This window comes from Macadamia integrifolia, chromosome 4, assembly GCF_013358625.1.
Source record: "Macadamia integrifolia cultivar HAES 741 chromosome 4, SCU_Mint_v3, whole genome shotgun sequence".
In the NCBI taxonomy this organism is placed as follows: domain Eukaryota; kingdom Viridiplantae; phylum Streptophyta; class Magnoliopsida; order Proteales; family Proteaceae; genus Macadamia; species Macadamia integrifolia.
The window spans coordinates 15,582,441-15,596,187 of NC_056560.1; the positions used below are offsets into that span (position 1 = coordinate 15,582,441).

Here is a 13,747-nt window from a genome sequence, read left to right on the forward strand (position 1 = left end):
AAAAAAAAAAAAAAAAAGGGATTTTCTTTTCTTTTCTGAGGAGAACTGCCGAGCTGTCGATTTTCTATTCTTTCACTTCTCCTCCTGTTTCTTTCTCTTTCTGTGCTCTCTCGTTAGCGAAATTCACGGAGGATTGAAGCATTGAGATTTTTAATGATCGTAACAAACAAAGCGAAATCAACGCCAGTGGAAGCCGTGGGGTCCGAACCCGTCTACCGTTTTAAAGACGCAGAGAGGGAGAGAGAGAAGGAAAGAGAGAAAGAAGATAATGTGAAAATGTAGCCGTTATGAATGAAAGAAGAGGACTTATATATATACAAAAGGTTTCGATCTCTGGTTGACAATTGGCTTCATTTCCTTCCATTAATCAGAATCATAAATTTTTGGTTCCCAATGAACGAACACATATTTACTAACAGTACGAGAGAGAGATTGGAATGACGAAGACTGAAGATAGAGGGAAAGGAACAGTGATGACAGAAAAGAGGTAGAGAGAGAAAGTGAGAAAGCACAAGTCAAAAAAAGAAAAGGTGGAATTATTAAAGAAGGCTGGCAAAGAGACAAAGTGGGAACAGAGTAATCGAAATAGAGGGAAGACCATCAAGGACTAGCCCTTTACCTTTCCACGACTCTCCTTCCTTACGCATGACCTATTGCCCCCCTGGCCTACAGACCCATTTATGACCTCGCTCTCTCTCTCTCTCCATTTAAAATCCTTTTTCTTTTCCAGATCCTTGTTAGATTCATCTTCTTCATCTATGCTTCTTGTTTTCATGGCACATGCAGGAATTTTATTCTCCATAATTACTTCACTCGATCCTTCTTTTATGGAAAGACCCATCCCCTGTATTTATTTTCATTTTTTTTTAATTAACCAGAACCATAATACACCATTAAACTACCTTGAAGGACAAGGGTCAATAGATGTTATTTCCTTTTCTATGAGAAGATGATTTATAGAAGATGATCAAAGAAGCTTGTGGTTCTGGCTTCTTAGCATAATATACTACCATAAATCCACAATATATTGTTACTGTAAGGTCTCTATATTGTAATTATGTGACAGAGAAGTCAATTTTCTCTAACCAAACCAACTACACTTAATGGATTCACATTATAAGTATTATATTATATCTCCATTAGAAGTACTGTAGAAAGAGAGAGAGAGGGGAGGTCAACAACATAATCAAAGTAGTGGGTAGCAATGATTATCCATCCAACAACTTCAATATAGATAGCACTAAAAGGGCCTCTATGTAAATGGGTTTACAAATATTTTATGAAGTAGTGATAGAAGATAGCTTGATCAAATGAATGCAGAGGAGAAACAAAGCACATATGACCATATAACTGTGGCTAAGAAAATGACAATCAAACAACCCATCTTTGGTTTTTTAGGGTTGGATAAGAGGAAGGGAAGGGGAAGCTCTTTGCAAGTTAATTAAGTTTCCTCCACGGCCCACAGTCCTTGGCTTTGCAGAGATCTTTATTTAGTCTTGAAGCAAAGCATTAATTTAAGGATTAGTGAGATTAAAGTGATTAGCAGTACAATACGGCATACGGACAGATTATTGTTTTGACTTGTTCTTCAAATTTAATTAACCTTAAACTTTAATTAAACATGGAACATTCTTCTTTGCTTTCTCAACTTTCTTGGGTTTGGTCAATGAAGTTACCCTTTTTCTTGGACTTAAACCGATAAATAAGGAAGCTAGAAGACGAGATGACTTGTCTTTCAATTTTAAAGCTAATCAAAATGGGAAAAGAATTTTTAGTACTAGTGGGGTTTACAGGTCTGTCTTAGATTTCAAGGAGTAATTAAAGCATAAATCCTGGGTGTTCAGACAAACTGAAGACCCACCATCTCTACTATTCATTCACAACTAACGGTCTAGTCAATGAAAATGATACACTAAACTTGGAAAAATTTCTTCCCCTGCAACAAACGTTTAGGGGCGTTTAATTCCATAGAAGTAAAAAATTCCTGACGTGTTAGTGTTTGGGAGAAGATTATTTCTTGGGGTCAAAATGAATCGTGGAGACTGGGTTTCAATCCATTGTGACCCTTTGTGAAGAGTAGTTCAGGAAAATGCTAAGAACAGCAGCAGTGTTTGACCTGACCACTGCCAATGGCTAATCTGGGTCCTCTGCCATGGTAGAACCCACCATGTATATTTGTGAGAGCAAGATCTTGTTAACTCATCTCTGCTAAAGAATTGCAAGGTCTAGATCCCCAAGTTTAAAATTTTCTTAGCCCTACATGGTTATTTTGGTATCATTGCCCATTTAGATTTCGCTATAAATTTGTATTGATTGTTCATTCTTATTAATTCGACACGTGTGAGGATGAGCAGCTATTACCCTGTTCTCCTATTCTAAATTGATAGTGAATTAGATCTCATCTCACTGTTGACATTGACAATCTTGTCGAATCATATAAATCTTTACATTATGTGATTGTTTATTTGCGAGTTCTATTCTTTTCTGCATTGTTATAGGTTTTCATTTTCTACTCGATTCATTGGAGCATAGAGGATGGGAGTACTCCTTTAGTTTTTAAGTTTTGGTTTGATATTGAAGGAATGAGAGCTACCACCATAACCATGCGGCTGAGCTCAAAATCAAAACCCAATATTCAAATGCACCAGAAAAGCAGTCTCAACTCTTAGTGGTTCAGGTGTAATCCCATGATGGACCAACAATGAAGAACCAACCAGCATTGAAAGACTTGTAATTAATAAATACCATAGCACTCTTCTTAATTAGAAACTGCAATTCTTTCTTTATCTCCTTTTAAAACCTCTTCTCCCTTTTAATGGACAAGCAGGTATACAAGTGGTGTGGTTGGTTGGTTATCAGTTGGTAGAGGCAGGTTTTGAAGGTCCATTCCATGGTAGAAACCCACCAAACTTTACCCACTTGTCAAGCTGGGGTCTTCAATTCAAATAAATAAAGAATAAAAGCATCAAACTATAGTTGAAGCTTGGCCTCTTGCAGGTGATCTTTCTATCTAAATTAGATTCAATTTAATTGCTGGGTCCTAAATAGTAATGTCCTTGACTCCAGTTTGAGTCCCTCAAACCCTAAATGCCACTGAAGGAGACCTCATGCTTAGTCTATAATCCAGTACTAAGCCCATGTATAGAGGGTTCACAAGAAAATAAATATCCAAATATATAGAAAATTGTTCCTTGCCATGATCTTCTGTTTCACTTTTATTTATTTAATCCAACCACCAAGAGAAATCTTAGTCTTTTCCCCGAATATATTCTCATTATTAAAATTTCTCGCCTATTGATTGTATATTTATTTACAACCTTATTAATGGACCTGGCTAATTTTCATAAAAAGCTTTGCTCTATATTAATGGATCTAGCTAATTTTCGTATGAGAAAGGAAAGAATTTCTATAAAGGGCTGAATTCTTGTTAATAGGTAGGTCCCAAGGTGTGATACCCTACTTTTAAAACCTGATCTACTTACATGGTTGACCCGGTTTAACCATGTAGGACCCGAACTAAAGAGGGTTAAGGCGGGTTCCCTATGGACCATGATGGCAATGGTGACTTTGAACACAGATTGGTCAGGCAAGTCCGAGTCAGTGCCAAAGGAGACGGGTGTACCCAAGCTGTGTACATGCACGTATCATAAGGCCGTGTATGAGTAATGCTGGTATGTAGCAGTATCTTAAAGTGTATACGTATTATATATCTTGTGTCGAGAGTGAGATACATGCCGAGAGTCGAATTCCATCGAAATCTCAATTGTTTGACTAAGTTTTGACCAACAGGTGGGCGGTCACAAGCGGGCGAACCCGCCCACCAGTGTGACCCACCCATGTGGTTACTAGATATTCTCTAATATAAATAGTACTTATTGTGTTTTTCCTTTTTCTCATTTAATGCATCAAAGAGTGGGTGAGAAAAGTAAAAAAGAGAGAGAAAAGAAAGGAAGAAAAAGAGAATGAAGAAGAAAAAAGGAAAAGAAAATGAGGAAGAAATGATTTTAAGCGACTTTGAGGTTTGGTCTTCTCAATCCGCACCGAAAAAGTGATCTCCAACACGAGACCTAAGATTTGAGGTGAGCGAAAGCTATACTTCTTAAACTTTCACAAAACCCCAAGTGAAACCCTTGATTTGAGTAAAGTTTCTTGAGATCTTGTTAATCCCACTTAAGATGATGAATCTAAGGTTTAATAGATAGTCTATGTGTTGATTTTAAAGGTTTAAATAAGTGTTTACAAGATTTAAGAAGCATTGGTGATTTCTTGAGTTAATAGGTGATTTTGGGGTTTTGGAAGAGTTATTGAACAAAGAATGTAAGATTGCTTTTCAATCCTTAAATCTAACTTAGATCTAGGCTAGAATCATATTATAAGACCTTAGATGTATGGAAAATGTGATTGGAACAGCCCCATTTGGTTTTCCCAAGGTTGAAGAACGTTTCAAAGGAGAAAACAGATTTTTGTCCCCACAGGTGGGCGAAGCCGCCCGCCTGTAGGGGCAAACCTATTCCGGCACAACCTAAATTCCAACAGGCACACGAAGACCAACGGGCTATCTGGCCAGCCTGTTGGACCAACGGGCGAGGACAGGTGGGCTGTCTGGCCCACCTGTTGGCCCACCAGTCAGATTTTTGAGCCCGAATGAGCCCAAAGCGGGAGGACAACATTCTTTTATGATTTTAAACATGATTTAAACATCAAACCTCGTTAATTTTGACCCCAAGGTGGTGAAATACTAACCTCATTTGCTTATAATAGGTTCCACTAGAATTTACATTTCTCACACTGGATCTCACCCATACCGAACGTGAGCTTTGTACCCAACAAGTAAGTGGGGAGATGACATTTGACTTTATTTTAAGCTTGTTTTTGCATCATTAAATTGTATCTAGACTAGCCATATCATCATGCAAATTATGTGTTGATCAGTCATCCTCGTATGCCATTCGCATGCATTACTTGTACATTATAAACAAATGATTTATGATATGTGTGTTGTACTTTACATTCTATATGTCAAATGATTGATGTGCTTATATGATAAATGATTGAATTACTATGCATGATGCATTATTAGACTAGACGTCGTAATCGGTTTAAAAACGAGTGCATTGGTGGCCCGTGGTATGGGACGCAGTGGCACTATGCAATCGTACTTTGTCATATAGGAGCATGCGGTTTAGGATTATCATTCCCTGTGCTACGACCCTTCCCAACAGGGGTTGAGGTGTTGGGTTATCACTTGGGGGGAAGCAATGGTCGCGGTTGTTGGGTCACTGTGACTGTTAGACATATGCCCGGTAGGTCATTAGGACAGTCGACAACCTCAGTGGTATATTCAAGAGGGCCAATCGTACTGCTTTTAAATTGACGGGGTTAGCACCTTTACATTTCTGTCATTTACTTTTATGTTGAGAGCCGGTAGTCAGCATGCTTTACTTTTCTGAGCAACTCACGGTGGGCCTTCTCCGACAACCCTATGGGCGTATCGCGGGATGCAGTTCGTGACTCGTACCTAGGGCATACGCGCACTGTGGTTGTGAGTAACACATAACCTAAGACTTAGTAATGTTTATGTGGATAAGATTTAAAATTAATTGCATAGCATATAATGCATATGGATGTGAATGTTTGTGTGGTATTTCTTTTCACTTACTGAGCTAGTGAGTTCATCCCATTGCACACATCTTTTAGATGATTTTGCAGGTCACCCACCTGAAAATAAGGAGTCGGGTCCCACAGTCGAGTTTCCTGTTGAGGATTGGTGGGTCCTTGAGGAGTATGAGCACGGTGTTGATTGCATGTGCGAGGACTGTGCTGCGGGACCGCAGTAATGACACCGTACAGGATTTTGTTTTTTAATTTTTTTTGATGACCTCCCCTTTTGTGTACTTGATACGTAAATTGTTATTCTTTTTGTGTAAATATCATGCCTGCGGGCCCACATGTATTTAGCTATATACTACAATTTGGGTATCAAGTATATTGGAGATATTTACAGGTAATTTAAGTCTTCCGTTGATCTTTTGAACACTTATCTTAGATGTGGGTATGCTGTGGTGGGGTACTGTATCAGATGATCCTGACAGGTTTGGGTTAACCGGAGTTAACTCGGTCACCGGTCATGTTCTGTGTGAACGGGGTGTGACACAAGGTATCTTGTTCATATGTTAAGTTTTCATCCTAATAAAATTGGTACATATTTGAAACATCAAGAGAGACCCAATAATGGTTGAAATATCAAAAAGCATGCACGAATATACATATTTGGTACATGCCAATGATCAGATTTACCACATTACTCTTCCACGTGGGAAAACTCTATGTGCCTACTAAGGTGATTCTTTCGTGCACCATTATATCCAATTAGTGAACGCGTCTAACTCTTTCTACCTAAAAAAAAAACCCCTCTCCCTACTAAAATAAGAAATATAATATTTAATAAACGGCAAAGAAGTCACGGTACGTACGTGTATCCTAAAGCGTTATTCATAGATAGCTGTGGATTTAACCACATATAATCTAAATCGTTGAAACCCTTCTCTCTCATTTTAACAGACACCGATTGTGACGGTGACAACAAGTCATCTCCTCCAAACCACATCCCAGCTCTGAAACCTCATCCCGACTCATCCCATGTGTTTCCGTCATGTTTAGAGATTTGTTTATCAAATCAGAAGTTGTGAGCGTTGCTATCAATCAAAGAATTATTTGCAAATTCAAATTATGAATTTTTCAATAACAAAGAGTTTTTTTTCGCAACTTAATTTAGAAGGAAGCAATTCAAGAAGATAGAGTAGAGAACTCGATCTTCCATTGATTCTCACCATAAACAAAAGGAAATAGAGCTTCAAACTATGAATCAATAACGACTCTTTGAAATGGAAAAGTTAGTCTGAGAAGTTAAAAAAATTCTGTCGTGAGACGAAGAGAAGAAGTTAGAACGATTATGGATCCTAAAAACTGGGAACAAGTTACAATATAGAATATTAATTGACAGTTTAGATTAATTCTTATTAAATTAATGGTTTATATTAAAAGAAAGTGAAAATAAGATTGTAATATATAATGCTGCTACCACTCGCCCTTAATAAACAATAGATTCTTGAAATTCATCTTTACCGTGAGAGGGTTCCCCCTTAACTAATGAAGGACCTAGCAAAAAGAACTGCAATTATTGTCCCAATTTTTAGACTCGAAAACGCCCACCGTGGGGCTCGAACCCACGACCACAAGGTTAAGAGCCTTGCGCTCTACCAACTGAGCTAGACGGGCATACATCCTCACAAATTATAACATTCTAAGAAATTAGACAGAACATTTAACAGTTGCAGTACCCGCATCTTTATTTACAGGATTCCCAACGATCAGTATCCACGTTGGCTGATATCAATTCGATCCAATTCCTCAAACCATGCTTATGAATGTTTTTTCTAAGTCGTCTTTTTTTTTCCACAATGCGAGCAATAACAAGAAGCAATATCTTCATTTAACTATAAGCTGGCATGAAGACAACTCCTAGTGTACGAAGTGGTACCCTTTCCCCTAAGTTGGGTAATATAAAACCTTGACATGTTGAAGATACACTGTTCCATGACACCCATCCATAATTAAGGGTCATTGTTCATTGTGGCCTGAGGAAAACTGGGTCCCATCTTTTTCTTTTATCGTCTTGGGACACGTGGTTAAATTCTGAGAAGGTCCGGATTCAGGTTCAGGTAAGGATTGGATAAAAGCCCACCCCAAATCTGCTCCTCTCCAAACCTTTATCAACTCAAAGAATTACAGAGGTTGTCCTTCCCAGTATAAGGTGGCCATGGCTGAAACTTAATATGATTTATAAATGTAATTAACTACCTCAACGGAAATAAAATTTTCTTTGATCAACACAAATTAAGTAGCCAAAGGTAGGAGGTTTGCTACTAAACCTAAACTATCAACTTCCTCTAATCCAGGATTCAAGATTGTACTTCCAAGGCTGCTCGCCACCACAGTCAGGAAGATGGGACTAAAAACTGCAACAGCCATTACCAAATAAGACAATATAGAACATCATTTCTGAATTCCCATGTACAAAAGAACAGAATCGCAACCAGCACCTAAAACGCATATGAGATCATCACTCATTGGATACAATAACATGCACAACTAGTTTACATTCTGCAATAATCAGTGCTCAATCCATGTTTTCTTACCAGCTTTCAGTTGGTCCTTTCTCTCCTTTTTCAAATTGTATGCTTCTTTTTTTAGTTGGTAGAGAATCGTGAGAACCTATGGCATGAACTTTGCTACACAAAAAAGGAAGCTTACAGCTACCACCTGCTTGGGTGTCAATTTTCACATCCACTTTGTGCTTTGTAACCTTTGTTCTTGTCATCAGGACTCACAAAACTTAAGTAATTTGCTCTTCTTTTAACCGTAGTACTGCTATAGGCTGTTGAATATTGTTGCCAATATCTGTTCTATGCAAGAGATGCTTCTCAGTCACAACAGTTTGTGGTCTTAACTGTGGCATGTTACTGTTGGCTGTGTTGTGACTGCTGTTTTTAGCTGCCGGCACATCATGATTATGTTTCCCTTCATACATCGTTATGACAGCTTTTGGGTCACCAGAAGCCCTCTCAACATGCTTGCGGACAGTACATCCAGAATTTGTACATTTATAATAACTCCTACAGAGAATAATCAGATAAATCAGGAATAAGCATTGGGAATACAGAACATAACATCATATCAAGAGAACATGCTTACATGCATAATCATCCAATGCTGTTTTCAGCTACGATGTTATATTATTGACATAATGGCTTTTAAAGCAAGTATGCCAAGCTCACAGTTAATAAAGATTACAAACAGGGGGCTACACTTGAAATATCCTTCAGTAAATTCTCTGAAGTCATTGAAAACAGCAAATGCCTGAACGAAAATTGCTATGCTTAGCTGAAGCATCAACAAAATTGAATCATCAAAGGCTAGCCTTGGTTATGATAATGTACAAGTTTTTTTTTTTGGATGAATAATGTACAAGTTACTACAAGGAAGAACCAACAAAGGGCTAAGTTTAGGGCAGAGACCACCTGACAGTGACAAATACATGTTTAGAGTACAGAGACAACAGATTAGAGCTGACAAGTAATGAAAGACCTGATGGGGCAGACGCATCCATAAAGTTTAACATCTAGGTTTAATTTAGCATAAAGCAACAATTTTTCAAAATGAAAAATATAGAAAGAAAAGTTATCTTTTTCTATTTTATAAGGACAAGAAGAGCTTTTGCCTAATTCCATGTCCAATTGGCAAAATTTTGGAAACCGAAGTTACATTTTCAGAAAGAGAAGAACAAGTGGGAAAAGGGATGGGGAAAGAATGCTCGACTGATATTAGAGCAAAAATGCGGAAAAATAAGCAAAAGACTGATTAATTTTCGTAGGCAGCAATATCCCTGGATCTTCAAGTAGCACAACATAAATAAGGATGTGGACAACATAATCCATTTTATCTGGTCATCAGTTGTCATGGAGTTAGACATTAGAGTCAAAAGTATTGATAGGCAGAAGTTCATATAAGAAAGAAGATATACAACTTCCAACTCATTCACAGGAATATCAGCACACATCAAAGGATGGGCCAGGTAGGTTTAGAGTTTAGAGGAGGAGAGGGACAAAATTTTGATTCCTGAATGCTGGAGCCACATGTTTGAGATGAATCGCCTAATCCAAGAAACCTTATCATGGCTAGTTAGAGCAACATGTTTGAGATACTAGGATTTGTTTCATAGCATGAGTCATGAGAAGTTAGTAACAGTGGAAATATGCAAAAGCTGGAAAAGATAGTCCTGTGTTTTCTCATATGGGTAATATGAAGTTTTTCAAGGTGTTTTCTGAGCCATGTATAGACGCTCATCCTTTTTTGTGTATTTACATGTCGAACAAACCAATCACAGAACTGATGAAAGGGATCTGATAATGGCAAAAAGGGAAAATGGACCTCAGTCATGGGAAAATCAAAGATTTATTAGCTGCCTCAAAGAGGTAGTTATAGGTGAGAAACGAGAAAAAAGGTAGAGAGATTTGGACATTTGATTCTACTTGGTTCATTACAGGGTGTGCATGGTAAAGCACAGCAGTTCAAATGAGGCATGAGGAAAGAAAACAATAACAATGTCAGCAAAGCAAGAAACCAAAAGATGAAGTACAACTCTTCAAAGACAACAAACAACAGTGCAGAAATTTGGAATCCCATCACAGACTAATTTTCTCTGTAAATTTTAATTATCAAATCAGATTCATGAAATTTTTCTCTTCTTAAAAGTTAAGTTTTCTCCATTTCTTCTATGAAGCTGGAGTGTAGAATATAAGAAACAAATCCTTCAATCCATTTGAAAAATATTAACAGTTAACCCCTGGAAAAAAAAAAAAAAGGATTTGCCAAAAAAAAAATCATGCAATGTAGCAGCAACAAATTACTACTTTCTACAATTATCCAGAGAAGGGACAAATTTACAACCTTGGATGAGGATTCCCTTTGACCACTTTCTGGCCATACTTCCGCCACCGATAGCCATCATCCAAAAGATCTACTTCACTGGTTGTCTGCACAATAATCCTGGGTTCTGTCACTGTCTTGTGTGAGGAAGGCACCTCTGAAATCCGTACCTCTGTGTGCCTAAACAATAAGAGCAAGGTTTTGTTAGAAATACAATAAAACTAAAAACCTTCAAGCATGAAAGATGCATGTCTTCAGAAGCAAAATTACCGTCTCTTAGGATCAGGTTCATCTTCATCCCCTTCATCTGCTCTTGTTTCAGAATCACCCATTTCTTCACCATCGCTTCCAGACAATTGTTCGTGCGTAGCTTGGCTAGATTCCTGATCTCTCCTAGATATCTCACTTGATTTGTTTAAGTCCTCAAAGTGAAACTGAGAACCAACTTCAGGATTCCCCTGATGATGCGAGTTTCCATGTGGATTTCCACTTTCTTTCCCACGCTTGTTTGATTGAGGTGGTTGATGGTTGTGCTGGCCCTTGTAGATAATCTCAGTTACTTGGCCATCAAGAGAACGCTCAACCTTTTTCTTGACGGGACAACTGAGATGCGTGCATTTATAGTAGCTCCGAGGATATTCACTGCCCTTCACCTGCTTCTGCCCATATTTTCGCCAATTGTAGCCATCAGCAGCAGGCTTATCAGCAGCAACAAGTTGGGATCTCTGATCAGAATGAGACATTTCTGATGGTTCCCTTATAGCACTTTTGGAATCTGATGATAACGTTGCATGCTCATTTGTAGTTGCATCGGAAGGAAAGGATGGATGCTGTTCCAGTGAAGCTGGAGGAGCTGGTACAGAAGATGGGTATTCAACTTGCCGGTGCATCTGAGCTTGGGACTGAGCAGCCTGAGCAGTGACGTGCGCCAAGGCAAGTTGGTGGGATATTCCAAAGGGCCCCTACGGACATGCCATTGAGCACAAAAATAAATGCCTGATACCACTTATGACTCACTGCTTTCTAGATATTAATGTGGAATAATAACGCGAGGAATTAAAACGGCCACCCATGACAATCTGGATATTTTTTGGAAATCATTTTAGCAATAACAACCTTCTATAACCATAATTTCCAATTACACAACCGTCAGGCAAGAAGCAACAACACAAAAAGTACACAATATAAAATACCGAGTAATTTCAGAGATAGTCCCTTACAAAATCATTCTAGGATAAACTTACCAAGTTAGATAATAACTTTACCAAATTGGGATTACTCTGACAAGTTAAAACAGACTAGTGGGGCAGGATAACAACAAATTAGAACTCCAAACATTATTAGTCTCACACCAGCAGGTTGGAGTTTCCATGTTGGCGAAGATGCCAAGAACTTCTACTATCTGGTTCGAATCTCAAGATCCACTACAATTCGAGAAAATAACAAAGCTCCCAACACACATGAATGAAGCTTACTCAATGTTCATGTAGAAACCTACAATTCAACCAAAAGTGGGTTTCGCAGATGATTCAAGCCTATATGAACTGTAGAGCATAAATGAGCATTCTTTCTAAACCCTCACATGAGACCCATGGTTTGAATTATTTATTTACATGCCTCCCAATCTCAAAATAGAGTGCCAAATTTGATTCACTAAGCCAGTACTGAAGTCATGAAAGTTCAAAAAGTTCAAAAAAAAAATCCCTAATTCTGTATAGAAAATGTGATCTGAACACAGTTGTTTGCTTTTGTCTCAAAATTCAATCAAAATAGCAAAAGAAATAAGCATCTGATTTTTTAAGCCAAAAATCAAACCTGCAGTTTATTTATAATCTCAACTCCCGCTGCCCCATTCATAGCCCGCAATCTCAAAACAACAAAAGAAGTAAACATCGGAATTCTACAATCAAACCAGTAAAGATGAAAACATCGAGCATAGAAACAGAGGTACCAAATGAGTTGAACATAAATTTCTTCAGTTACTAATTACCTGATTAGGAGAGAAGTACCCAGGTGAATCAAGCAAAGTAGCAGGGCTTAAACCAGGTGGAACAGTAAACAAAGGCGAAGGAGCAATCAACAAACTTAAAGGACGACTCTGCTTCAATCGTGATTCTCTTTCACCTCCATCTTCCGAATCTCTTTCCTTGGTAGAATTCTCCATAGAATAACTTGGTCTGAACCCCGTAACTGCCAGCGGCGAACCCATAGCCCCAGCGAGTAGCTGCGAAAACGACCGCACATCCGACTCAGGATCATTATCTGAGAAGAAATTTGAAACAAGCGTCAAGGGACCTGGGCTAGTACCAGCAGCTCCACCGATAAAGAGATTCTCCACCGATGAACGTGGCGGTAGAGCAATCGTGGGACGACGAGGAGCAGTTGCTCTTGAAGCTCCCTCGTTTTCTGCCATTATTGGTAATTCTCTCTTTTCGTCTAAACTCTTAAGCCGCCATTAATAGGGGCTTTCTTCTGAAACCGATCAACCGAGAAGACTTTTAGAGATAGAGAGAGAAGATCTTCCTGGGTTTTCCCTCTGTGCTCATATTTCCTTTGGTTGCTTCTTTGGATCTGGAAATAAGTGACAGAAAAAAGTCCACGACTCCAAGGCGCGTAAATTAAAACAATTAATTAATTTTTTTTAATTAAATAATTTTTTTGGTAGAAATTCAATTCAAATCAAATCTAAAATTAAATAAATGCTGCCGTGCCACGATCTGACTCTGCAACTCTGCATTGACTTAATTAATAACCGACAACTTCATGTTTTCTTTCACACACCATAATTCACGGCTCTTGGATTTGCAGTAACTGTTACTATTAATTAATTAAATTTATTTATTTATTAATTTAATATTGATTAATGATATCATAATGACAAGAAGTAGCGTTGTTGCTTTGGGCTAATGTTTGGATTGTACAATTGGGTCTATTAGTGGGCCCCCAACACTTGAAGTCTATTCCACGGATAGTCCAACCGTATGGGGTCGTTTTTGTTGTTTCTCGTTAGATGGAGATTGGATAAAAAAAGTGGATCCCACCAAAAATCATAAGAACTTAACTAAGGTCACATTAAATTCTCAATTATACCAAATATAGGCAACTCTAGTTCTAATTCTTGTTTCTGAATGCTCCAGCCAATTCTCAATTCTAGCTTAATTTTATGAATTGGCTTTAAGAATTGGAGCCAAACATGTGCATCACAATATCAATTCTAATTCTCGACTAGAATTGAGATTTTTTTTTTTGGGGGGGGGTG

At 38.1% G+C, this 13,747-nt stretch overlaps 1 protein-coding gene and 1 non-coding gene across 2 annotated transcripts; both read right to left on the reverse strand.

Annotated features, from left to right (window-relative positions):
* Positions 1-7,205: 7,205 nt before the first annotated feature.
* Positions 7,206-7,278, reverse strand: TRNAK-CUU. Its single transcript has one exon. It is a non-coding gene; the product is annotated as a tRNA-Lys (tRNA).
* Positions 7,279-8,006: 728 nt separating this feature from the next.
* On the reverse strand, positions 8,007-13,064 carry LOC122075572 (probable WRKY transcription factor 3). The gene is made up of 4 exons (XM_042640645.1): positions 12,479-13,064; positions 10,759-11,450; positions 10,510-10,668; positions 8,007-8,675 (listed from the first exon to the last, which is right to left on the reverse strand). Exons 1-4 carry the CDS (start codon positions 12,899-12,901, stop codon positions 8,396-8,398), a joined length of 1,554 nt encoding a protein of 517 aa, XP_042496579.1. The 5' UTR covers positions 12,902-13,064; the 3' UTR covers positions 8,007-8,395.
* Positions 13,065-13,747: the final 683 nt, after the last annotated feature.

What these genes read in the sequence shown, in the direction of transcription:
- LOC122075572 (XM_042640645.1), bottom strand. Translation starts at nt 12,901, where the DNA reads ATGGCAGAAAACGAGGGAGCTTCAAGAGCAACTGCTCCTCGTCGTCCC. An exon ending in GGTACTTCTCTCCTAATCAG is followed by an intron (nt 11,451 to 12,478) that starts GTAATTAGTAAC and finishes GCATGTCCGTAG; the next exon opens with GGGCCCTTTGGAATATCCCA. An exon ending in AAAGGGAATCCTCATCCAAG is followed by an intron (nt 8,676 to 10,509) that starts GTTGTAAATTTG and finishes TATTCTCTGTAG; the next exon opens with GAGTTATTATAAATGTACAA.